The sequence below is a fragment of the Lathamus discolor genome, chromosome 14 (genome assembly GCF_037157495.1).
Source record: "Lathamus discolor isolate bLatDis1 chromosome 14, bLatDis1.hap1, whole genome shotgun sequence".
Taxonomy (NCBI): domain Eukaryota; kingdom Metazoa; phylum Chordata; class Aves; order Psittaciformes; family Psittacidae; genus Lathamus; species Lathamus discolor.
Genome location: NC_088897.1, coordinates 2,006,425 through 2,032,487, shown reverse-complemented (window position 1 = coordinate 2,032,487; position 26,063 = coordinate 2,006,425). Strand labels below are relative to the sequence as shown.

Below are 26,063 nucleotides of genomic sequence, written 5' to 3'. Positions count from 1 at the left end.
ATGAGGTGTAATCTCACGGTAGGGTGGTTCAAACAAAATAACATTCACTCGAAGAAACCCCTCCAAACGACTCTGTAAGCTACAGATTTCTTACTTTTAAAAAGAATGTACAGTACTATCATGCCTTTACTACGATTTCTCAGATGATTTCCAAATGTTTCATTACTGCATAGTATGGGATATGGTTTCTGATCCAGATGCTTAGAAGAACAAATCTAACAAAGAAACTTGATCTGAGCTAGACTTGGCAAATTTTCCAGAAAAAAAAGTAGACTGATGTTTTGGAAGCTGCTCAAACAAAAGCCAAAATGGAAATATGCCTCTTTCAACCATACCCTAGGCTGCTGTTAAAAATAAAAGGACACTTACAGTTTCCACAAGTGTGAACTGCAGCTGAGGTTTATAAAATACAAAACTTAGATATCAAAACTGCCCAAGAATAATTCTTCACTTTAACCTAAAGCTAAAATAACCATTTTATACACTGCATTAAGAAAAAAAATACCAACATAAATGAGATCCTACATAGATTTTAATGATTCTTTATCAATTAGAATGAAAACACTCATTATTTTTACATTATTAAAATATTTAAATTAACAATTTAAAAGTAAGCTGTGGTAGCATGGAAATGGTACAAAACTGACACAAGTCCATTAAGCAATAATAACTCATGCTTCTACATAAACTTTAATCTGTCCATTTCAAAGCACCTAATGAACGCCAGCTAAAAGTTTTGAGAAGTTTTTTCCATCTCTGTACTAGGAAGCCATAGGAAAGACAGCTCAAACATGTCTGGAGTCACGTACGATTTACGTGAATTCAAATGTGCTGAGGTATTGTTTTATCTGATAGCCTGTTCCTCCCTGAAGAAAGACATGGTTAAACCTTTGTACAGCCACAGATCCATCTATAAACACTATAAAAGTCTTTAAAATCTTAGCCTTTTTTTTTTTTTTTAATTATTATTATTATTTCAAGCCTTTCAGAAAGGAGAAATCCAAATTTGTCCTTGGCTCCACTTACTTCAGGCAAAGAATTTGGCCAAATGTTTGTATTCCATCAATATGAAGAAACTATGAACTTAAACAATAAAAATAACCAATACCATACACAAATTACATATGGAAGAATGATCGTAATTGTCTGTCTTTCCACCCCCCTACCTTATATTAGTGCTGTATGGTTGCAATTTAAGAACTAGAAAAGTTCCCAAACTAGAATTCCTACAGCGAACTAGCCAGACATAACTACCACAGAGAATATCCCTGTCCACTTCATACCACAGTCTGCCTGGTCTGATACACACCATGGAGTTTAATTAGGTAAACCTATAGTACAATATTCACATTATATAGGTCCATTTTATTCTGCTTTCCTAGAAAGGTGGAATGGCTCACAGAACCCAGGGGTAGCTGACTTAGAAAACATCTGCAACAAATCTAATTCCTTCTTTCATTCTACTACAACCACTTGGCTCTTAAAGTGTGAAAAATGGCTATCACTTAGTAAACTTAAGTGTCAAACTACTTGAAAGTGCACTCTCTTTAAGAATAAAGGAAAAGTTAAATTACAAATGCGCTTACCTTGACTGAAGGTTAGCATTTTATAATAGAACAGAAATTTACAAGAAGGGTGAGTTCGGTATACAAAAGGAATGACGAGAAGTTTAGATGCATCTAATGAATAAAAGTTCTGTGGCATTCAGATGCTTTAACTTCATCTATATTTTAATTATGCAACAAAGTAAAGTACAAATTTAAAAAAGACTTGAATATAGTAATTTATATACAACATTTAGACTCCTGGCAATGAATCGTGGAGCTTTTAATTTTGCATGTGCATGATTGCTATTCTGTTTTGAATTCACACCCACAATGGCCAAGATATTTCCCATACTGATAACAAAGAGGGGTTTTGTTACTGCTGATTGAGGAGTCAGTGGCAGCTGCACTATGTGGCCGACATAATCAGTATAAAAATACTAGCTTGCAGCAAGGGCTGCTCATTAGAATATAAAACAATCAGAATGTTGAATCTGTAATTTCAGCAGCTGCTACTGTACATTTTCCATAACTTTCAAGCTCCAGCTCTCAGCACACTCACTTTCTGCTTTCTTCATGTCCCAGATCTCACTTTTGTGATAAAAACCATTTGTGAAATTGTACCACAAATCAAATGCCTGAAACGATCCAGTTTTAAAATAATCCCACAGAAATGGCAATATTCTTAATCCAAACCATTCCAGAGATGCATTCTGCAATGCAGCTTCTTAAAGAGTTGCCTTATCGCAGCAGAGGAACAGACCAAGGCAGAGATTAGGACCTAGGAGTAGTGGAAGGACAGAAACTTCCCAACTCAGGCTTTCCTTCAAAGCCAGCTTAGCCTGCAGAGATGACCTGAGGTTTCATACACAAAACCTTATTCTATTTTTGCATCAATACAGCACTACTGCAAAGGAAGCAAACAAAATTGTTGCATTTGTCACTCACAACTTCAGTGAGCATTGGCCTTGGTTGATGAAAGATCACTTGATTATGAGTGCCAGACAGACAATAAATCACAGTGCTGGTGACTGTCTCAGCACTTCACGGAAATGTAATATATGTTGGGTGAGTTTCTGTTTCCTGTATTTTTAAATATCTTGCTAAAAAATATTTAAAGTAGCTATATATATTTTAAACATTCTTTCCTTCCTGTGTGCAGTTTTTCTCAGAAGACCACTTTGTGAGCAGCCCCCATAAACAGAGATGCTTTCATGCACCCCCATCAGGCTTGTGCCCAGACCAGTCCATTTTAACACCACAGTCCTCAAGCCACAGAGGCACAAGGTTATGGATCTAGTGCTACATTTAAATGGAAATAATCTCTGCCATCATCAATGATAAAAAACCATCCTCAACTAAGAGATCTTCCTGGTAAAAACACATCATATCAGGTGCTATGAAATCATCCTACAACACTTAAGGGAACCTACACAATTGTCCCTGACCTCAACAACAAAGGAAAGCTATACTTCTAGGTGAGAAAGATAACATAGTGCATTTACTGGCTTCCCTCCAATCTCTCCTGCTGTTGTCTGGATTGCGCCTCTGCTGACCAGCTTTCTCACCCGTGTCTAACATCTTCTGACACTCAGCAAGCTCTATCAGAGGAGACAGAAATGTAGCTGTCATCAACCTACCAAAACCTCTCCAGATCGTATCTTCTTATTTACCCTCCTAACAATATCTTGCATGAAGACATTTATGATTAATGAGAATTAAACTGTAGAAAGAGAAGAAACAGTACTTTGGAATTTAAAAATAAAACTGGGTAAAGACTATAAATTACATCATGAGAATATCCAGAGAAAGAATGAGTTTTATGATCTAAGAGTTGGCCTCATTCCTGTGCTTTTCAGGCCAGTTTCTGCATCCCTCCCTGTACTGGGTTTATGGGGAAATATACTCCTTAACTAGTTAGTAGTTACTCAAGTGCTAGCAACTGCAAGATGGCTTTCAGAGGTTGCCAGGTATTTCTCACTTAACAGGATTGAGTTTCACTTAAGTATAGCTCTCAAGGAATGAACTAAAGAATGGTAAATCCAGTCACATACCCAGAGCTTTCAGCCTTATCAAAGAATACTGTAAACAGGGTTATGACGATAAATACATGGGAGACTTTGCAATGGAACATAGAGGCATTTGCTGAAACATCATCTACCTTCCTCCCAGAGTTATAAACCCATTTTTTCTTCTTTAATAAGGCTGCATCTTCAGCAAACAACAATATTGACAAAGAGCATCCAAACATTCTTTTTATGAGAAAGGTAGCTGTGGCCTCCAAGTATTTTCAATGCATTCCACACAATTCAAACAGCAGTGTCAGCGGAAAACAGCCATGACCACAGTGAGGATCTCCTTCCCCTCGCTGAGAGAGAAGGAATGAATGCATTTTGGCCAAGTGCAAATAATCACATTCAGTGTCAAGCACAAGTAAAGCAATTCAGACAGATTAATTCCTGGGAGACAATTGATTCTGGCACCAGCAGAAAGAAGCAACACAAAAGACCTTTTCCAAGGTCATTTATAGCTCTTCCCTTCTGACAGTGTGCATAGGGATTCTCTGAAATCATTTAATCCATTTAAACTCAGGTAAGTTCCAATATCCCCTGGCGTGTCAGCACAATATTTATGGAAATACTCAACAAGCCTCATGCAAGTGCTCAAGAACTGGTGTGGTGGAGGTCTAGTTTTCCTTATGAAATAAAATCACCCACTGAAAGTAACAGATCAGATCTAACTGTGGTAATTGATTAAAATTGGCAACTAAACAGATCATCAACCTCAAGGTAGCTGGGAGAGAAAAAGTGCAGAGCAGAGAATGTCATTTCATAGGAACTGAAAAGTACAGTTTGTGAAGCAAAAGTGCGGGGAAGTGCAGGGTCAAACTATTGCAGATACAAACCCTTTTCAGCTTGATTTAACAATTAGCTGCAAGTTGTATGCATGCTTTTACAGAAAGGAGTGTCTTTAAAGGCACTTGTACTGTATTTAAACATACTTATCAGTGTATGCAATATCACAACTACAAGTTTAGAAAGCATTTATTACAAATGGTGACAATCATGGTTGCAGAACCTCTGTAACTAACAGTATCCCTGTGCCTGTTCAGAGCTATATATTCCCTGTCACTTTAAATAATCCAAGTAAAATAAAATAAGTAATTATTTCTTCAAAGCCTAATCAACTATTTTGTATTTTTATCAGTCAAGTGTTTTAGCAAGCAAATATCCATTTGCCTAGCAGCTAACAGTGCAGGAAAAGGAATTTGGTCTCTGCAGAGACAATTTCACATTGATTTTTCAGAAGTGTAAGATATGTCTGTCCTTCACATATACTCAAGTAATGATCTATTACATGTGAAATGTTTAAAGAATATTTTACAGCTAGCATATATTTGAATTTGCGTTTGATGAAGCCACCACCATATTTAAATGATGGTATTAGCTGACATAAGCGACTATTTAACACCAACCAAATGCAGTTAGACTCTAAAATTACCGGATGTAAGTAATGTCAGCTAGAATCATAGAATAGTTTGGGTTGGAGGGGACCTTATATGAATGTTATTCTCCTCGTAATTCTCAAAGATACCTGTTTCAATGCTAATATATAATAAACAATTGCCACTCACAAATACTTTTCTTGAGAAATAGTCGCTGTATCACATTTAGGCTGTACTGTCAACAAAAGTAACGTTAAGAAAAATTAAGCTGATGTAATGGTTTTCACGGCATCTTTTTGACAGCACAGCTTGTATCCAAGATCTGACCACTCACAATTTCTAAACCAGATTATAAAGCTAAATCCATGCAAACCCTTAATGGATCAGGATTTTATTTCTAGCACTGCAAAAACTTCAGTTGTGGCCAAGTCTTATCAGCCACAGTGGCAGACAGATTACAGAAGATGCGCCACGGATAAGTATGAAGCGCTACCAGCTTAAACCAATTACACCCTTAGCACAAAGTTGTCAAGCTACAGATGAATGCCAAATCTTAACATGTAATTTCTATCATGCTTACAAATCTTAAGGAGAATTATACTGAATATAGAGCTTGTAAGAAACGCAAATGTGGCTGGGAAAACACATGGTAGAAAGAACAGTATTTGCAAATATGTGAGATTTTAGTGATGTTTAAATAAGGAACCCACATTAACTCAAGAATCACCATTTCAGAATCTACAGGATTTTTACTAGAAACCCCCAGTTCAAACTTGCCTGCATCTATTCCTTAATGGACATACCTATTAAATTATTGCCATCTGAGAGTCATTTCTTTCACAATAAGTGTAGTGAGAGGTAACTACAAAGCGATCCATAGCTGTCCTACTTACTCTTTACAGGCAGGAAAATGTGTGATAAAATGCATGGTTTGTGATTCACTTCCTCTGGTTTCCTTACTTTGGTACTGTTAACCTGGAACTCCTGATGGCCTTCTACAGTGCTCTTAGACCATATCAAAAAAATCTAGACAGACAATCACTGTACAATTTCAGGCACATAATTAGCAATTATTTCATGCACACTTCACAATAATAATCTGTTACCTACTAAGGGAAAGAAACATTAATGAGCTACTTCTGGTGCCGCTCTGTGTACTGTGTTTGCATAATAATGAGGCCCAATCTGCTGGAAAACACATAAAGGACAAATTAATAAGGTCGTCATTTTTGTCTAATGATGCTTAATACAGTTTTAGCAATCTGCTCAAGACAAAAGACGGTCACTCAGACATAGCCGATTATGCATTCGCGTGGCAGATGAAATCTTTATTAAACAGAATGATGAATCTGATTAACATGCGATAACAAATATACAGTCTGCGAGAATGACCGTGCCACCTCCTGCAAGCATCCCTCACGTCGACTATTAAGGCTTTACTCAGATTGAGGTCAGACTGGTATTCCCGATAGGCGCATTAAGATAAAAGTTTGCCAAATGTGGTAACATGATGAGCAAAACAATATCCTGTTATATAAAAGCTACTGTCTCAACAGCTGACTGTCTAATCAGTTCTAGCAACAACTCCTTAATAAGTTTAAAAATTCAATTGTCAGTTTCATTCACCTTTTAACATATGAAAGACAATTTATTACATTAGCTAAGCTAGATCTTAAAGCACCCCCAGTCCTCTACGTTTATGGTACCAAAACATTTTCTCTAAGTAGCCAAGTACTCTCTTCTCTGAAGTGGTTACCATTTCACAAAAATGGCTGCAAACAGGAATATAAAATTATTTAGAGTATTTTAAGGAATATAAAAAAATAATACTAGTTTATATGCCACTGATTTCACCAAGTCTGAATATGTTAATGGAGGTTTCTAGGTCAGTGGCCAACACATTTTATGATGCAATTGAATTTGTAAAAATGTAGCAGTAAATAAAACCTCCTAGTTTTTCATATAAATGCATAACTGATAAAAAGTACATTAAAATATATTTAGAAAATGTGATTTGTTAATCCTACCTTACTATTCAGTCATGAAAATAGTGTCACCTCTTTAAATGATTACCAAATCTAGAAGTAAATTACAGACCTTAAATCCAATGATTCTATTTTAGGCTTGCTTTGCTATAGCAATATGATTTCTATTAAAGGAACAATTCCTTGCCTTTCAGAACCAACTGTACTTGATTTACAGACAGCACACGACACAAAGTAATTTAAGATGACATATGATACCTTATGACAGTGTACATGATTTAATACAGGGTAGGTAGCACTATAAACTACAATGCTGATTTTATCTCTACAAATATATTGCTCAACAACAGCAGGATCTTGTATTCCAGAACGTAACTGGGAGCTAAAACTGACTTAATCACAGCTTCTTCACTTATATATGAGCATACGTTTGCTCTGATATATGATAGCATATAATAAATAATAATTTTAAAACTCCTTTGACTCATTCTGTATCTCTTCATTTGCATTCATATATTCCCAACTATAAGAAAACAACAGCCATTTGATTTAAAGCAAGGAGGCAATAAAATCAAAGCTGTATTTACCTCTACCATCATTCCTCCTCAGTCCATTTTACCTTCCTAAGTAACATTATCTTCACACACACACAAAAAATAATAGTAGCTTCCTTCCTCATCCCCACAACTCTTACATTCAAGTCATCTGGCATATTAATCTAGACATAAGTTACACAGTTTGCAACAGATCTGAATCAAAGATGCCAGTTCTGACAATTGTTTCAAGGGTCTATTTAAGGTGATGGGATATGTTTTTCCCCAAGCCTGTCTTTGAAACAGACATGCATTAACAGATTAGGTATCTCTACCGAAAGCCATTAGCTTTCAGAACTGCTCTCCAAAGCCAGATGTGGCCTTGTTGCCTCATTGCTCTTCCAGGCCTAGAAGTTTACTGAGATTTCTTCCTAGTGAATAGAAACAGAATATAAGAAAAGAATAGGAAAGGAAGACACTTCTTCAGGAAACCTGAAACAATTAACAGTGTCTTTCTAGCTTAAAGAAACAGAAGAAGTTAAATCTCCAAGTAGGCTAAGAACATAACACTTGTTTGTTTTACACTAATAAAATCACAACGCTTTAAACCCAATACCAGCTGATTACACATTTCTGCCTGATGCACCTGGGATGAAAGACAGCCAGTCCACCCTTCCAACTGCCTACCTAGCCAAGCAGTATGAATCAAACTGACGAGTGTTTGGTTTGCACAGCCAGCCATGGGAAGCAACAAAGAAGTTGAACACAATGCTGCTGATTTCCTGGCAGTGTTACAGAGCCCCTTATTTGAAGTGTACAGAAAAAGACTGTTAAGACGATAAAACAAACAATTTCATTATACCTCAAGAGGATCATATTATTTCATATTCTGCCAGTAAAAAAATCACTCAATATTTCATTATCTTTGATACAAAATGAATGCTAGAATATCATGAAATCTTAGGGCTTGAAATTCCAACTTTCATGGCAAGTAATGCTTCATAAATTTTGTCCCATCTTCACACTGCCATATAGTGCATTTCAAATAGCTTGTACAGTGGATAATGATGGACACAGTCCAAAACTTAAGGATCATACTCAGTTTTTTGTCAAAATTTTTAGTCTCAAAAATCTGATTAAATTCAGTTATATTTATATTCACAGGACAAATGAGGGAAAATTGAGGAAAGGCATAGGTGTCCTAAGGTTACCTGCACAGCTCATTCAGGATGGAGCCTCACCCTCTGTCTTTATCTAAAACTAAGGAATTAGTGAGAGTACAGTAAAAATACACATAGCTTTCAAAGAGTTAAATCAAGAATTTGGTTTGCAAAAATTGTTGGAAATAGAATACCTATAAATAAATTTCTTGCTGTTGACTCCTTCAGACCTTGTCCATGTTCATCCATCAGGGTCTGATTAATATATTTTTAGTGCCAGAAACAATATAAAACTACATGTCCGAGAGTTCAAGTCTGACTATATAATTTGTGTAAATATGTATTGTTCTGCTATTCCTTTCATGAAAGACATGGATACCTGCTGCCTACTTTCCTATCCCTTTCAATATAGGGATTGCATCAAATTAGGTAAACAACTACAAATATATTAAGTGACCTGAACTCAGCTCTTTAACTATAATTTCAAACCTCTATGGTAGAAATTAGATGACTCATACACAATTCATAGATAAAATTTTCATTCTAGCTTTTAAAAAAATAATATTTTAATATTAATTCATTAATCATTTTAATGTACAAAGTAAACTAATTTGACTTACCCAAGACTGTACTTTATTATTGAAATGAATAACCTCAGCTCCTATCAAAGGACATGGAGAAATCGACTGAATGACACAGCTCCTGCACTGTAAGTAACTTGTCAGAGAATATTCCTTCTCATTCCAAACAGCATTTAAAGATAAACTGGCTTTCAAGTCTTTCAAAAGGAAACAAGAAGTACTTTATATAGGCATCAAGAGATATTTTTAAACAGATAAAAGATCACAAGTTGCACTTCACATTTCAAAATATAATGTTCTTATTTACCAAGAAAGTAACATGGTAAGGAACGCTTACCAACCGTTGCAGACCTAGCAACTTCTAAATTAGAGTCCTTGTGCCAAAGCCCACCTATTATTAACTATGCCATCCTAACACCAGAATTGCCCACATATGAACAAACGTAAGTACTGTACTTCCAGTCTCTGCCACCCGAATGCTGCTAAACATTTCATGTCCTGACACCTGGAATCATTTCATATTGAACACATTACTTCTGCAGAGTCTTGCTTCAGCCACTGGGGCTGCAGGGTATATGCCTCCAATTCATGGATTGTAATTTGTTATAAGAAATGTAAATGATTCTGTTCTCATTATCCTTATTTTTTCTTTCTGATCAGAATACTGTGTAAGGACATGAGAAATTTGGAGTGGAATGGAAACTGGTATGTATCCTCAGTGTTAAACACTCAGAGCTCAGCAGATTTCAGCGGAGTTTTGCTTGCTTCCAGTCAACAGTAATTGTGTGTGGCACTCCTTTTATGTATCAACCAATTCTCCCTCTCAGTGTGATGGCCGAACAAGAAAACATCTCAAAGGAAAAATCTTACTATCAACTTCCTAAAAGGCCAAAGGCAAGGGCTCTGTAAAAGTCCTGCAAATGCCCCAGTTAGGAGAAAATAAGTGTACGTATTTTCTTGGCCAAGTACCACTGTCAATATCCGATTTGCCAACTTCTGTATTTCCAGACTCCTGAAAAAACCCACTGACCCACATGGTTTTGCTGTTTATCTGCTTTCTAGCCAAGTGCTGTGCCTTGCACAGTAAGCTTCTCCTGCAGCATGGTAGTATCGCTTCTATGCTCATTTCACCTTTCAAAGCTCTCCTGGGATTTTCAGAACCATTCACAGCCCTTGGAGAGAGGACACAAAAATACCAGATCATTGAAAGATCTGATATTTTCATGTAAGAAAAAAAAATAATTTGCTTTAAGAAGCAAAATGTTCCTTTCAATAAGTTAGGAAACAGAATGATGTCCTTGAAGGAGAAAGCAAATGGCCAGAGTACTTCATTCATATCCAGTAAAGAATAGCTGGGTATCAGACTTCCTTCAAACTTACAGAAATTTAAGTAGGAGCAATGCAAAGGTGTAGAAGTTAGAGAATAATTCAGATTCAACTGCCACACTGTGGCAACAAAGCATTGTTATACAAAATATTTCATCAACAAAGATGTAGTGAAGCTAAGAGATGAAGATCACACAAAAAAATAAAGTCAGAATTATTGATCAAAAGGTGGGCAAAAGTCAATACCAAGACTTTATGACAAAAACAGTCTTTGCAGCAATTACACTCAGGAAAAGTAAACAGGTAGAATGTGTGATTTGTAACACGGTATTCAATGTCCCTTACAAGGAGGAAATTTCCTAATGAGGAAACAATCATAACAAAGCTTTAGAACAGCTTTGAACATTCTCAATATAACAATTAACAGAAAGACAGGTTATAGTATTTTTGAAAGCTCACATATTTCTCTTGGCTTAAAAAGGCTTTCCATTAAAAATATCTGCAAAATGTTAATGGTGCTACTTTGGAGATTAAGAAGTACTGGGGCAAGAGACTCACACTGGTCCACTCCACAGGAGATTTCACAGATCAAGAGATAAAACACAACACTAAAATCAAAAGCTTCTGCAGAAAATTAAAGAAACCAATGTGTTGTAAAGTTAAAGCTAAAGGACTTGACAAATGTTAGGTGGCATTTATCAGTAATCAGTAAGATTTACCTTCACTTTTCACTGGCATCTGATAAACCGCCAAAGTTTCTTTCAGATGACTAAGGCTTGCAGCATCTGAGATGATCAACATCGTATTATCATCTTCTGAACTGGCATCTAGTTCACACATACAATTATTAATGGATTCTTTACTTCTTGTATTAGTATTTCTGAAGAGTTTCCAGATTATTTTCAGTTCAATATTACTGCAGCAAGCTTTTCTCAAAATTCCTATAATTTAAAAAGTGGGGTGTAAGACTTATATATACACATGCTTTTGAATACAGTACTGTTTGAATGCACTGCAAACTTTCCACATTTACAAGATGGTAATTTAGGCCCTGATCCAAGACCCACTGAAGTCAGTGAAAAGACTTCTATGGAAGTAAACGGACTTTGGAAAAAAGCCTTATTTAAATTTTTTAACGTGCCCAAAAAATTTATTTTTCAGCAGATAATTTTGCCCTTGTTATTATACCCAAATTGACCAGAGAGCTTGCATCCCCTTTGAATAAAGAAATTTATTTTTTCTTTTCTTCAAATTGTGGCTGATTTTTTAACTTCCCTCGATCAACTGACATCTGAAATTCAGTTTAAACACCATAAAAATTCGCATTGACAGTGGATACTTTGGTAACTGTAGGCATTAAAGAGCGCTTTAATTTAATTTCATAGCGCTTCCATTTTGCAGATTACATACCAAATTGCAAAGATACAATGATACTTACATATCAAGGTTAAAGAAATGAATGTAAGTTGACTGGTAACATTATAAAAGTCTTAAAGGAGATACATTATGGTTGCTGTGTGAAAACAAGAGAGGCAACAAGTGGCCTCCATCACCTGGGCCTTCCTTTACTCCTATGGCAACAAGGACTTTGCTAGCTGGTATGTAACTTTAATAGCTCCAGAAGCTATCTCCCATACTCCCTTGGGCTCAGGTCTGGTTTGTGAAAAAGAAAACTTGTCCTTTCCTTTTTGTCTGATTTCATCTGATCCAGATAATTTCTGGTCTAGCTTTGACCTGATGTCCAGCTCGGCTACATCACACAATGGGGTCATGAGCCACTACCACACAGTTCCAGCCTACCAAGCCTGGCCTCCCTCACTTTATGCATTAAGAGGATGACTTGAGAAGGTTATTTGGGACATTTTTTTTCTTTTTGGCTACTGTCATATCTTTCCTATCAGTTCCATGCTTGTTTTATCACTTTATGAACTTTTGGGGCAGTAAAAGGGACCTAAGAAAGGACAGGGGACCTTCAAGGGTCTCATAGCATAGGGGCTGCCACAAGACTGCACAAGAAACAGGTCTCTGCGTCTAAAACACACTTCATCTCAACCTCCCTATCATCTAACACCACCTAAAAATTCTGGCTTTCTTTCAAGGTCTCGAGATGTACTTGCAAAGCACTCAAAAGCAAATGTCTTACCTTCAGATCTATAAAACCTAGGATCAGTTAAATCCCCACTAAATTCTCCTGGAGAACAATGGGTTATGTGTTAAGTGCATTAAGCATCTATATCTAATTGTTTTTGCATATAACTGATGAGAGCATTTTGCAATTAGGTTCTTACCTGGCATGGCACAGTAGCCTGAAGATAGAGTGCATTTTTAAAAGTAGCAGTTGTTAACAGTAGTAGTTGTTACTATCCTTATCAGCTTTTAGACCTTCCTAAATTAGAGTGCCTTACAAAACCGTAGAGACAACTTCCAAGAACATCTAACCCTCACTTTGTAAAATGGGTGACAGAAGACTAAAACCCAAACTAAATTAATACAAGGTAGGTTACATTTCGAAGAACAACAGTGTGAACATAGAGTTTTTCAATAAAACTTTCGATAGTTTCATTAAGATGTGTATTAGATTCACCGAGCTACAGTGCCAAGATATTACCAAACTTCTCACAGCAACCGGTAGCAAATTAACACTTAATCCTTAGAAGGAACATTTCCCAGTGAATGGGCCACTATGTTACAAATAACTTCTTTCAGCCTTCCATAATGCCAGGAGCAGTTGCTTTCAGTTAACTCTTAAATACCAGTCAGACTCCCATTGTACTTCAAGATAGGTCATTATATCAGGACACTGAATCAAGCAACAGAAATATGCCATAAGGGTAACTTATTTTCACTGAAATAAGTAACAGTAACTTATTTCCACTGAAATGCCAAGTAAAAATAGTTGTGATATTGTGACTAGTCCCTCTTTCTCCCCCTGCAAAGATTTTCTGCAAGTCTCCAGGACATTTCTAATATCTCGTTGATCCAGTTCCTATATCTGCTGGAGAAATTCAACAATTATTCTAAAATTTCCTTACAGTATCAAAAGTGCAAAAGTAAAAAAGATGGATTAAAAATCCTATCATTCCCAACCTGAAACAAACGTCCAGTTACAGAGATCTTACCCTCTGCTTTTGGCAGTATTTCAGCTCCACAGACAATACAATAAAGTCCTTTCTTGCAAGGCTGGTGAGGTGTTTCCTTCTAACAAGACAATATACAAATTCATGCAAATACTAGTTCGCATATAGTAACTATGCAGATTGAAGCAGTTAAACATAAACACAAAGAAAGGTATCAAAACTGCCTCAAAGAAATATAATACTTGAAATACCCAGATAAATCTATTTGAATCAATGCTTATAATTTATATTAGCAAATAATTAAAATACCCACCATGTTAAAAACACTTAACCTAACTTAAATAGAAATACTTTCATATAAAATATGAGGCATTTTATAGTCTATAAAGCTCCAGGCTAACAAAGATTTAGCTTGGAATTTTGCAAAGGAGCCTAAGGTGATAGATGCCCAACCGTCCTAGAGTTGTAGTGTGATTAAGTTCTTACACTTTGCAAATCCTGCCCTGTAAGTTACATACTAACCAGAAATCGGAAGCAGTGCTTATACTGAAAGGGGAATCACATCTGTGATGAGTTAGGAGTTGGACTCTGCAGGCAGTCCATACCTGCATTTTCTACCTGGGTTAACAGGATTTGAAAACACTCGGCCTTTTTGTTTCCCATGAGAAACAAAAGTATCTATCGAGCATGTAAACCATAAAGATCTAGAGCAAACCACACAGACCATGAATAAACTATTTCATCTGTATTATTTCACTTAAAAGATTACATAATAAATTATTCTTATTTCCCTTGCACCTTAACATTCAACAGCAGTCACTTAAAATGGTACTGTATTCTATTTGCATGGTACCTTTCTTTCACAGGTGTAGTAACTGTGCCTAACTGCAGCTTTTCTTCGTCTGTGTTGCCTCTGAACTTTCAATCCTTTAATAAATCCAAAATGTTATGATTATTTTAGACAGAAGAGATCACATGTAGGTATAATATCAAAGTATGAGAGGAACTGTCAAGAATTTAGCTTTATAGATTTGGGAATTCCAAACAAATTGTTCTAGGAAAGTTGGTACACTGACTTCCCCTCTATTTGCAGGCTGGCAATTTAATTCAATACTGGGAATCGCCATAAAAATATTAACTGTAGAAATAAAGGACATTCTTACCACCAACATATTAAATACCATAGTTAGGCATAAAGACAAGCTAAAACTGAATATACACAGCCTTTACACCAAAAGAAACTGTCCACCCCTCATCACCCCAATACCCAGCAGTAACACAAAGACTATTACCCATCAGCTGTCTGAAGCAACACTGGTATGGTCAGGATTTGAATTTAGTGAACTTCTGGAAAATCTAGTATCTCATAAAATACTAGAAAAATCTAGTATCTAGTAGGCCAAATACTGATACCTCAATACATGTTTTAAAAAATAATGGTAAAGGAATAATTTTATATAGCATGCAGATACATAAATTCAAAGTATTTGACTTGAAGAAGGCCATGTCTTAAAGGATTTCTAATCAAAGTAAGATGCAACACAAGATCAAGAAAGGAACAATCTGCTCCAGATAAGGAAAGGAAGATGGATTTTCTTTTTTTTTTTAATGTTAGAGATTTAAAGACAGACAAATCTTCTGAAGGATAAATAAGAGACAGTGGTCTATGAGATGAGCAGACAAGCCACAAAGCTTAAGTGATTTCTATTATCTATTTAGATATACATAAACATAAAAAGTGGTTTGGAATAGAAGACTTGTTTTAAGAAAACCAAGCTACTAGAGACTCATGAGGATCAAGTTGATCAGCAAAGCCACCTGTCACAGGCTGCCTCAGCATTTGCTGTGGGATATGAGACAATTCTAGTCCAGAGCCACTTGCAAACAGAACTGTGTCCACCCTATTGAGTCTTGATATTTAACCAATTACTTAGATCTAAATTAAGTATTTTTATCTTTAGATGTGTCGTATGTTTAAAGTGGTCTCAACCTAGGGCTCTCTTCTGCTTTATCAACTAGTTCAAAACCATCAGCATCCAATGATTAAGTGAATACCAGGAAACCTAAACCAAGGGAATAGGGTCCTTATGTGGATTCAATATTAAAAAACTTAACCCAATGCCTTATACAAAGTATTGCAAGATAATGCTTGTTAAAGAAATTCAACAGTATTCCTGTTGTTCTTGCAGAGTATCTAATTTTATAAAGATGCACTTATTGTGTAAAGAAAGGATACTATTTAAATCCTATTGAAATAAACACATGCACAGCTGTGACTCAGAACATTATTTAGAGGAACTATTGAAAATGACCAGTTAACAATTGGTCAAAATACATGAATACCTATGAACCAAACTTAAGACTGTAAAAATCCTGCATCTTCATATATAGTATGAAGATGCATATCGAATATATGATGGAAACAAACAACCCTTTACTGAAAAATCAGGCGTAGTGTGTTTTATTACAGCAAAATTGTGGCTAGTTTGATTGAAATAAATGAGAGAAATGTGTAAAATACTTACAATAAAAAATAAACTGAGGGATATTTAAAGACCTTTATGTACACGTTTACATTGGTATATATTGCATATCTGTAGGACATACAAGTACACGTTTTCATACGAATACATAATTTGACCAAAAGAAATTAGATCTCATAAAAGAAAATTTTGACAGAAACCTAAACTTTTGAAACAAAACTAAGACCTCTGAAGGAGCCTCTCACCATCATCAGATTGGAATGTTCAGATACTGCTACTAGTGCACAGCTTCTGAAACATATTGGCAAAAGAAAATTGAGGGAAACACAGTACTGAACACCACATCTATTTCAATAGTTAGGCTCAGTCTATCATATTACTTGATCAGCAAATACCTTGTTCTTCTTATTGAAGAAAGAAAAAAGCCCTAACAAATGCAGAAACCCATAATTTGATTATATGGGTGCTTTTGGAGAAACCCTAATTGTTTGATTGTATTTAATGGGGGATTAATTAAACCTGTAATAGACAAACCTCTTTAGCCTATAATTACAAGTCAAATGCTACTTGAGCTTCTATTTCAAATTTCCACACACGATGCCCTTTTGCCACACAGTTAGGATGGAGTATCTTAATTATATTTATAGAGATTTGCATTTTGCAAACATATTTTTGCAAAATAACTTTCACAGTGAAAAAGGCAAAAGGATAATGAAAAATTAAGTCTGCGAATAGCACATATGAAAGGAGCACTAGAAAGCCATCACAGATCTATAGTGAGGCCATGTTGTAAAGGCAGCTCACTAAGTTTCCTACAGCAGCTGTCACTGTGTGCTGGGACTGTTCAATGGAAAAGATGACACACCTTTATTTCGTGATCTGGAAAGACTGAGTTTCTTTTTTTTGGTGTCCATCTCTTCAGGTTCTATCTTCTTTGCTTCTATCTCACTACTCATCTCTACATTATTAACTGCACTGTTCTCATTCCCCTCATTTTGCATTATTCCATGTAAACTTGTGCTTCTGCCATCATTATCATCAATCATTTTTTTAGTCACACTTAGTGTTTCTGAGGTGTTGATTGCAAAAAGATCTTCAGTGACTGCGGAGTTGCCACATTCAATCCGATTCTCGCTTGTATTACAGGTTGGAACCAGTGGTCTGATACTCTGTTCCTCAGATTCTACCTCATCATCATCATAAAGTTCTGGTGTGAAATAGATGCTGTCATCCTCATCTTCAGCTTCTGTAGCTACGTTTAACACTGAAAGTTCAGATTTCCCTCCTGCTGAAGGAAACTCACTGCAGGGCCCAACCTGAAGCTGTAGCTTATCAGGATGCTCTTCAGCAAGTGGAGGCTCAGCATTTTTAATTGAAAAATCAGTTGTTCCCAAACATGATTCTGATACAGGTGGTTCATGCTCTGAAATTAATGATGACTGGCATTGATTTACACCGTCAATACCTTCACTAGCCCTTCCCACATTCTTCTGTTTGCTAGTAGCTGTGGACACACAGTTCTTGGCTACAGGCAAAGGTGTTGAAGTCAGTGGTTTAAAGCAGCAGTGTTCTTTCTTAATATCAGCATTAGTCCAACCCTTCTTTTCTTCCCTCTCAGTTTTATTTGCTGGCATTTGGGGTGTGCAGTCCATATGTTTTGCTCTTGGTGTTACATGGTGAGAATGACTCTCAACAGCAATTTTCTGGCCGCCTGTGAAAATCACAAAACATTAATTAATTGTATATGCCTTCCCCTGCTGATTTACAGCATATTTAGCACATTCAAATTGCCACTGTTATATTAGGTTTACAGGTTTTTTATAAATACTCATTAAGATCCAATACAAACAAAAGCCCAGATGTTACAACTATCTCTGCACATGAATTACCATAACTAAATCAATAGATTAACTGGAGTATGTAAAGCTAGAATAAAGTATCGTTGGATTTTAAATCTGTCATTTTTTTTTTTATGATTGCGCTCTTCTGTTATTGAACAGAATTTATGTTATTCTTTCTTGCCTGGAATGAGTCATAAGCTTTCCTAAAATTTAGGAAAGAACAGATACTTACTTGTAAAGCTGGTATCAGAAGAGATTATATGAAAGGTGTCTCACAGCAATGTCTAAACAACTGATGTAGCTTGAACCAAGGCACTCACCTTACAATAATGCTAATCTCTGTGTTTTAAATATATTTTAGTTTTAAATATATTTTAAATTATCTTAATAGTTTTCAATGGAAAAAAAAAAACTTCAGTGAAAACATTTTTGAGTGTACTATAAATCTATCAAACATTATCAACTGTTTTAAGACAACCAGATGGAATGACAATTAATTTCAGTCTGTTGAGCACAGCTAATACACATTTGTGAATACTCATCATTTTGCACCATAACATTCTGTAATTTCAAAAAATATTTGTTTCTTCCAAAATTAAAACAATGCAACTTCACATTTCAAATTGTTAATGAGGTTTTTCCCATAGGAAATGAACATACATTTCAATGTTGCCATGATGTTACTTGGCTGATCCCACGCTGTAGGACTAAGTGAGCTGATGGTTGTAGCAAAATTAAGTTCTGAAACCAAGTTTTGCTCCTCACTTTTTGCAGGAACACCTGGTGACAGATAAACAGTCACCTCCTGCTGAGAGGATTGAGACAGGTCTTTTGAGTTTGAAGGTACACAGAGAGATTCACCGCTGCACTCTGGTGAACCATCAGTGCTTTTCTGATTCCTTACAGCAAATGCCCGCAAGGATTCAAGTACACTACTAAAATTTTCATGGTGCTGGATTTGTTGACGAATCCATTTAGATAATCCTAAGAAAATAAAAAATAAATTGTTACTACAAAACTACATCATCTATACCAGGTATTTCATCTCAGTACCCTGACACTGCAAATACTTCTACATATGTATAGACAGATTCATAGATTTCACTACATTGCTCATGGTTGGACGAAGCCTTGGGTGCCATGGTTTAGTGTGAGGTGTCCCTGCCCATGGCAGGGGGGTTGGAACTTGATGATCTTTAGGTCCTTTCCAACCCTAACTATTCTATAATTCTATGATTCTATAATGCATGTCTTCCTTTCCAGGGCTGGGAACTTGATTTAATCAATGGTAGTATTTTGATGGGTAATACTAATAATATCATTATTTTTTATTAAAAAACCTTTACCTTTTTCACTAATACTTTAAGTTCAAACTGCTGCATTGCAAAAACTTCATTATATTCTGTTACGCCTGCATGTTAATTTTGTTTGTTATTGTGCATTATTAAAAAGCAACTTACATAGAGCACAGCTATTTATTATCATTAGTGATGGAGTCTGACAAAAATGAGAATATAATGGAGCTTTTACACCTTTATTTCAGGTGAAGGAACAGTAACTTGGGTATTTGGAAAGAATTGCACTGCCTAATAGCTGATATATAATACAATATGCTCTTACATAACAACAAATTATCAAATACCAGATGTCTCAAATATAATAACTGTTCAGGTGGTGCTGGAACACACAAAAGTGAAGTAAAAAGTAAATTCCGTGATTTTTAAAAAGTTTTTAAACCCATTTAAATATTCTTTTAATAGCAATTACTTTGCACAACAAAAAACATATCCAAGAGAGAACTTGATTCTTCTATGAAGTTTTACTTTTTTGAAAAAGTACTGAAGTACTAACCTTACCAAGCCTTGAACATCTAATTATTTGTATTACTATATGAGTTACTTCTGTTTACTCAGATAACTTCAATGTATTTTTAGTACAGACATATCAGAAAAGCAGTTTGACTTGTACTACAGCAGCTGAGCTCCACCTGCTGACTAGACTGAAACATTATCAGTTTACATCATCTTTTTGCCCGTCTCTTCGAAACAGGGCAAGAAGATACATAATGCATTCTTATGGAATTCCCTGTATTATTATTTCTTTATTCAGGTAGTGTGCATGATCTGTTTTATTTTATCTGCCTTTATTTTTATCAATATAAAACTACAAATAGAAAATACTTTTTCTGTATTGAGTATTTTAGAATCATAGAATCATAGATTAGTCAGGGTTGGAAAGGATCATCTAGTTCCAACCCCCCTGCCATGGGCAGGGACACCTCACACTAAACCATCCCACCCAAGGCTTCATCCAACCTGGCCTTGAACACTGCCAGGGATGGAGCATTGACAACCTCCCGGGGCAACCCATTCCAGTGCCTCAGCACCCTAAGTACTGGCGCAAGTATTTGGTGGCTCCGAATGGCACAACCTTTACCTGTTCTTATCGAAAAAGCCAGAAGGCCAAATTCAGACTGCTAACCCTGATCATGAAAGCTCCCTATAGGCAGAAAGCATACATCCACTGGACACTGATCCAAAGTCCAAATAAAAATCCAGTAACTATTTTTTAATACATACATATACATACATGCACACATATGTATACCTACATTATAGATATTTAGCATGCAAAGACTGAGAGTCCTTAAGTGTTTTTATAGGTTCCATTTTAAGAATGAATTCTTAAATCCTGCACACTGAAATGTCTATATTATTATCTGTATATCCAAAAGTGGAAAGAAATTAAATCAACTGAATGTTGCTATCAACATGTTTCAGTGGGTTCACTGAACTAGCAAACACTAAGATACAGGTTTAGAGTTTTCAGTCTCAACTGCACAATTTTGTATTCAATGGATCTAGTTCTTTTTGACTTTTCCTACTCGCCTGTTATTTCTATAACCGTATCTCTGTAATCTGGATTTTTCACTCTTTCTTAATACTAGGAACTTTCCTACAAAGATGTTCACAGCTTACCAGTTATGTATTTATTAGGGTTATTCCGGAAGCGGTCATCAACTAAAATAAGAGCACCCCAGTCATTCCTATGTCTTATACACCTGTAAGTGAGCAACAAAAAAAAAAAAAAGTGTATATATAATTACAGTACATTTGTTAAAAGCTGTGAGGACCAGGCAACAGGGACTGCAATGAGTCAGCTAGAATATACAAAAATATACTGGAAGTGCTTTCCTGCTGTCTTGCACCAAAATTGTTATGGAAGTCACAGAAACTTAGTTTTTCTTCAGTTCCTCAATTTACTATATGAAAACAGGTACATTTGAAAAAGAAAATACCCCCCACAAACACTCAGCGGGTAATCAAACCACACCTTTTGTTTTCCACTCTTAGCTGGGTTACATAAATAACAAAGGGAGAACATATAAAAGTATGAAAGAAAATAGACTGATGTAACTGCAAGCAGTTTTTTAAGTAACTATGCACTTTTTCGTTTCTAAATCACATTATTCCTAACTCTCTTTAGGAATAAAATGAATAATGCTACAGATCAAAGCTGTGAGCAATACTGTTGAGTTCATAATTCCCTTTTTAGAGGCCTACAGAACTACTCCAGCAGTCATTTCACACACACTGATATTATTTTTAACATTATTTGGATTTCTATATTTCCTGCCAAAAAAAACCCCAACTTATTAAAGAACAGTGATAACAAATGAAATACGGAAAAAAATCTGTCAGTAATAGCTTAGGTTTTTTATCCCCATTTTATAAGAAGAGAACAACACTTGAAGATGATGTTTACAAATGTACATAAACCCATGAGTATCAGAGTTAGGTCTTAAAATGGGAGAGACAAGGCTAGCTCTCCAAAGAAATATTATTTATTTACATTTGAAGTCTCTCCGTGATAAGAAACGCTACCAAGGTATCTTTAAGAAACAGATTTCTTCCAACTTCTCTTTTTTTTCATTGCTTTAATATATGGTCTTTTAATGCATAGTTTAAATGAATTATGCCCACTGGAGATATATCCCACACTTTCGGAAAAAGTCGAACTGCAAGGAATTCATAGCATGATTGTCACCTGGCCATACACACCATCTGTTCTATTCCCAGAGGCTGCTATTTAATTTCATGGACTGGTGTTACTTCATATCATGTACCAGCACTAAATTAAGAGAAAAGTGCAAGACTGAAGACTATCATGCTTTTGCTCACTTCTCTCCCTGCAGGCATCTTTACAGTAAGAAGCTTCCGCATCTACTGATTAACTCGGTCTCAGCTTAGTAGATTGTTTCAGTTTTATGAAAATGGTTATCATACACTGTCATCCTTTGCCATATCTCAGTTTAGAAAGAGCTTAGTATAAGAGTATTATGCACAGTTTATGTATTTATGTCAGAATGGAAGTCTATTTTGTCCATTTAAGTTTAGCCTAGCATGATTTAATTCAACTTATAAATTATACAATAAACAATTTTTACTAAGCTAGATTTAAGTTAAAACTTATTTCACAGTGACAAAACTTCAACTTCTTGCTATTAGCATTCTGCAACGCCCTTAGATTTTTGGTAACAAATTTTAACTAATGCTCTTACTCTCCAAAGAGAAATCTAAGAAATCAGCCCTGTAACAAAAAGAAATTACAGTGAGATTTTACTAGTGTAGAATATAGTCTCTGAATTTTTTTTCTTAGCCTTCATTTATGTCATTATGTTTGTATAACATCTAACTCAAATAACAAGAGTCTTCCAGCTGATGCTTCTCTTTATACATAAATCTGTGTCTGTACCTATATATATCTCTGACAGAAGCATGGCATCTATGCCAGTATGGATGACAGACAGCTATGGGTATCCATGTATATGTTAAATTTTGTTGGAGAAGGATGAATTAATTCTATCCTGTTAATAAGACTGGGGGTAGGTGGGGGGAGAGGTTTTCATTTGAGTAAGTAAGCTATACTTCTTCTAAACCAGGAAAGAGATCAGTGAGCATGATAATTGAATTGACCTTTTGCAAAGGTCTGAGAAAACCCCCGCTACTTCTCCCTTTCAAAAATACTTGTAGGCTAAACATGAAACAAGTGCTCTGAGCCCACCAGGAGTGTGAACAATCAGTATATTTGAAAATACCTAAGAACTTTAATTTAGTTTAGAAGCTCAAGAACTATTTACCTCTGGAAATGCTTTCATTTCTGTATATCTGGATTACAAACAATAAAATGTGTAACCAAAAGACAGTGGATTCTGAACATAAAATAAAACAAAAGCTGAAGACCTGATTGTCGCAATATGAGTACTTTGGCCTAATCTATCCCCTTTGTGTTAACAGTGAGGAACTAATCCCTAAAGGTGTTGCAAAAAAAAATTTCTACAAATATATATATTCTTAATTATGTTCAGTTTTTCTCACCTTCCCAGGGCTTGGTTCAGAGCCCTATAAGCTTGAATTTCATACCACTGACTCCCTGGTAAAAGGCCTCTTGTATTTTTGTGCTGGTCATTGTATTTCCTCTTTAATTCAACCTAAGAGAGAAATAATGAAATATTGTTTTTAATAATGATATTGAAAAGGAAATATTCTGAAAGGGAGAAAGAAGCAAACATGCATTAAATAAGTGAATATGTAAAGCGTGCTTCAGTGTTTCAACTTTGTATCTTGCATACAATTATGGTTTTTACCCTTCTAAAGTTATTCTTAACATGTGATCTATTCCAGTAATTTATATGGAATATCACAACAATCTCACACTTATCCAAATCTCTGCTAGCAAGAGCAGGATAAGCTTTCACACAGGCAGAAAACTGAGATACTAGACCACAGTCGCATTTGCTTATCTGGAAGCAAATTATATAATGGAGATCTTTATCCTTTATCACAAACTGACTTCTAATCTATTGATGGTACCAGACCATACTTTTCTCGAGTGAGGGTTAAGCAAATATAACCCCTTCTTCTACAAACGCTAAGAGAGTACTTCAGAAACAGAGTGGCCTCGCCAAAACACCAGACGTCAGCAACACCACCTCTAATTCCTAGCTTAGCATCACCTTCTGCACTTTGGAAACAAACATTTCCCTGGCTAATTGTGAAGCGAAGGCAGCAGCTAAGGTTTGCAGGCCCATGGGCCAGCATATGGCAGAAAAGAGCACGCTCCTCTTGTTCTGAAGATGCTCTCCTGCCTGCTTCAAAAGCAGATCTGGTATCAACTGCAAAAGAAATCCCCAGCCTCCCCTTTCTAATCATATGGACAACTACACATACAATGCCTGATCTGCATCTGAACAAGAATTTGTACTGGGACATTATACAACGGTTCCAACATATATCAGAATGACTTATTTCTGGGAGGGGGGAAATTAATTTTATTATTATTTTTAAATAAACGAACATAAAACTACGCCAAAAAGGATCTTTCCTTTGCTCTTTTGTACAGTATTAACCTTTCTAAACTGACAAGTGAAAGGACACGCTTCAGGAGAGAAAATAGCAGACTTCTAACCTCTTCTGACAGGTAACTTTCAAGTTGTATTTGGATAAGAAATTTTATTTTATGTACTTATGCCCTTTAAATTGCCTGTCAAATTTCTAAATTCAATCTTTACAGCCAGAAAGTAAATTCAGTTTGATTTCACAGATTTAATATTTGTTCCAGTCACTCAGAATTTATTGACTGGCATGTGAGGTTTCCTTTGCAATTTTCAAAACGGAAGATGATTTCTTCCAAACATTTTATGAACATTAAAATCAATCCTTAAAAAGGAACTTAAGCACATCTGTGCATTTCTACAAATGGAAATCCTATCTGGAGAAACAAAAAGGTACGCAGCACTATCTGAAAGGAGGTATGATGTCAGAAAATTCCCTTGAAGTCTTTAAAACATAACCAATGACAATATACACCTGTCCATTCTTTGCATTTGTCTTGTAGTCCTGGTAAATTTTCTAACAACTTCCTCTTTTGAAGATTTTCTGTTACTTTTGGCCAATTGTAACAAATGCAGCATTACCACAGTTCATGTTCCTAGCAAGCACTTCCAAACAGAATTCCTACTCATCTGTCTTACACAGATAAAAATGACATTTTTCATTACGTGCATAAAACCACTGAAGTAACAGAAGGCGGCAAACCAGTAGTATCATCTGCTCTATACTACCCAGCAAAATGTAATGTGAATAAAACACATTAGTTTTACATTCTTTTCATACATGTTAACCTAAATGTGTACTGTTTGTACTGCACATCAGTAACAACATTTCATTTCTCAAATCATATAGAAATCCATACTCTGTCTAATTGTGTAACGTGTCATTAAACCCTGTCTTTTCTACCTTAATTAAAAAAGGGTTAACAGAAAATAAACATTCTGTTTTCTCACTTAAATGATCATGTCTCAGCATGAGATGACAAGTTACATTGCTGAGAGTTCAGTTTTCATTGTAAGTCTTCTAAAAGTAAAAGGCCAGGGCATGTCATTTTAATGCAATCAGAATCTATTTCATTGTATAACTCTTACATTATCAAGCATCAAATCAACGCCCAATTCAAAATGACATGTTACATATGTGAAAAAGCCAGTCTCTCCTGCTAGCAAATATCCTAAATGTGCAGTAAACCACAGGCTAGAAGGGATTAGTTAAAATGTCAAAAGACAGCCTTTTACTTTTACCTGTTCATCCTTAAAAATATACTCTTAGCTATCAGGCATGCTTTACAGACAAATAGCTTCAGCAAGCAGCAGCAGAAGGCCTGTGGCAAGCTCTGCCATCTTGTAGCTGTCAGACAGATTAGTCTTTGATCTATCTGGGAGGTCATGGTCACATTCACATTAACTGAAGTCTAACAACATTATACTTGCTAACCACTCGTTCTTTTAATGCCTAATTAGTTCGACATCTTTCACTATGGAATATTAAGGGAGAAAAAGAATCAAAAAATAAATGCCATGAACAAATTCTTTTTTAATTACTTGGGAAAATATTTTGCGGCAGTTTCTGCTACAACAGAAAAACTTTCAAGTGTGGCTTTCAATCAAAATCAGCAGTACAAGTTTTTCTTCAATGACAACATTAAAACCTTGCATAATGAATGTTGTTTAAGCGTTTGATAAACCACAAAAGA

General features: G+C 35.6%; 1 protein-coding gene across 11 annotated transcripts in view; it reads right to left on the bottom strand.

Moving 5' to 3' along the window:
* Positions 1-26,063, bottom strand: part of BRIP1 (BRCA1 interacting helicase 1) — a 115,660-nt gene that overhangs the window by 37,716 nt on the left and 51,881 nt on the right. For 4 of the 11 annotated variants that reach the window (XM_065694577.1, XM_065694578.1, XM_065694579.1 and 1 more), the window contains exons 17-23: positions 23,354-23,466; positions 20,954-21,036; positions 18,636-18,959; positions 17,000-17,845; positions 14,505-14,578; positions 13,694-13,772; positions 11,294-11,515 (exon numbers count right to left, since the gene is read on the bottom strand). In XM_065694577.1, coding sequence (XP_065550649.1) covers positions 11,294-11,515; positions 13,694-13,772; positions 14,505-14,578; positions 17,000-17,845; positions 18,636-18,959; positions 20,954-21,036; positions 23,354-23,466 — 1,741 coding nt within the window. Of the gene's footprint in view, positions 1-9,189; positions 9,446-11,293; positions 11,516-13,519; positions 13,567-13,693; positions 13,773-14,504; positions 14,579-16,194; positions 17,846-18,635; positions 18,960-20,953; positions 21,037-23,353; positions 23,467-26,063 lie in introns of those variants that run through there. The other 7 variants (XM_065694572.1, XM_065694574.1, XM_065694573.1 and 4 more) reach the window with 5 other exon arrangements.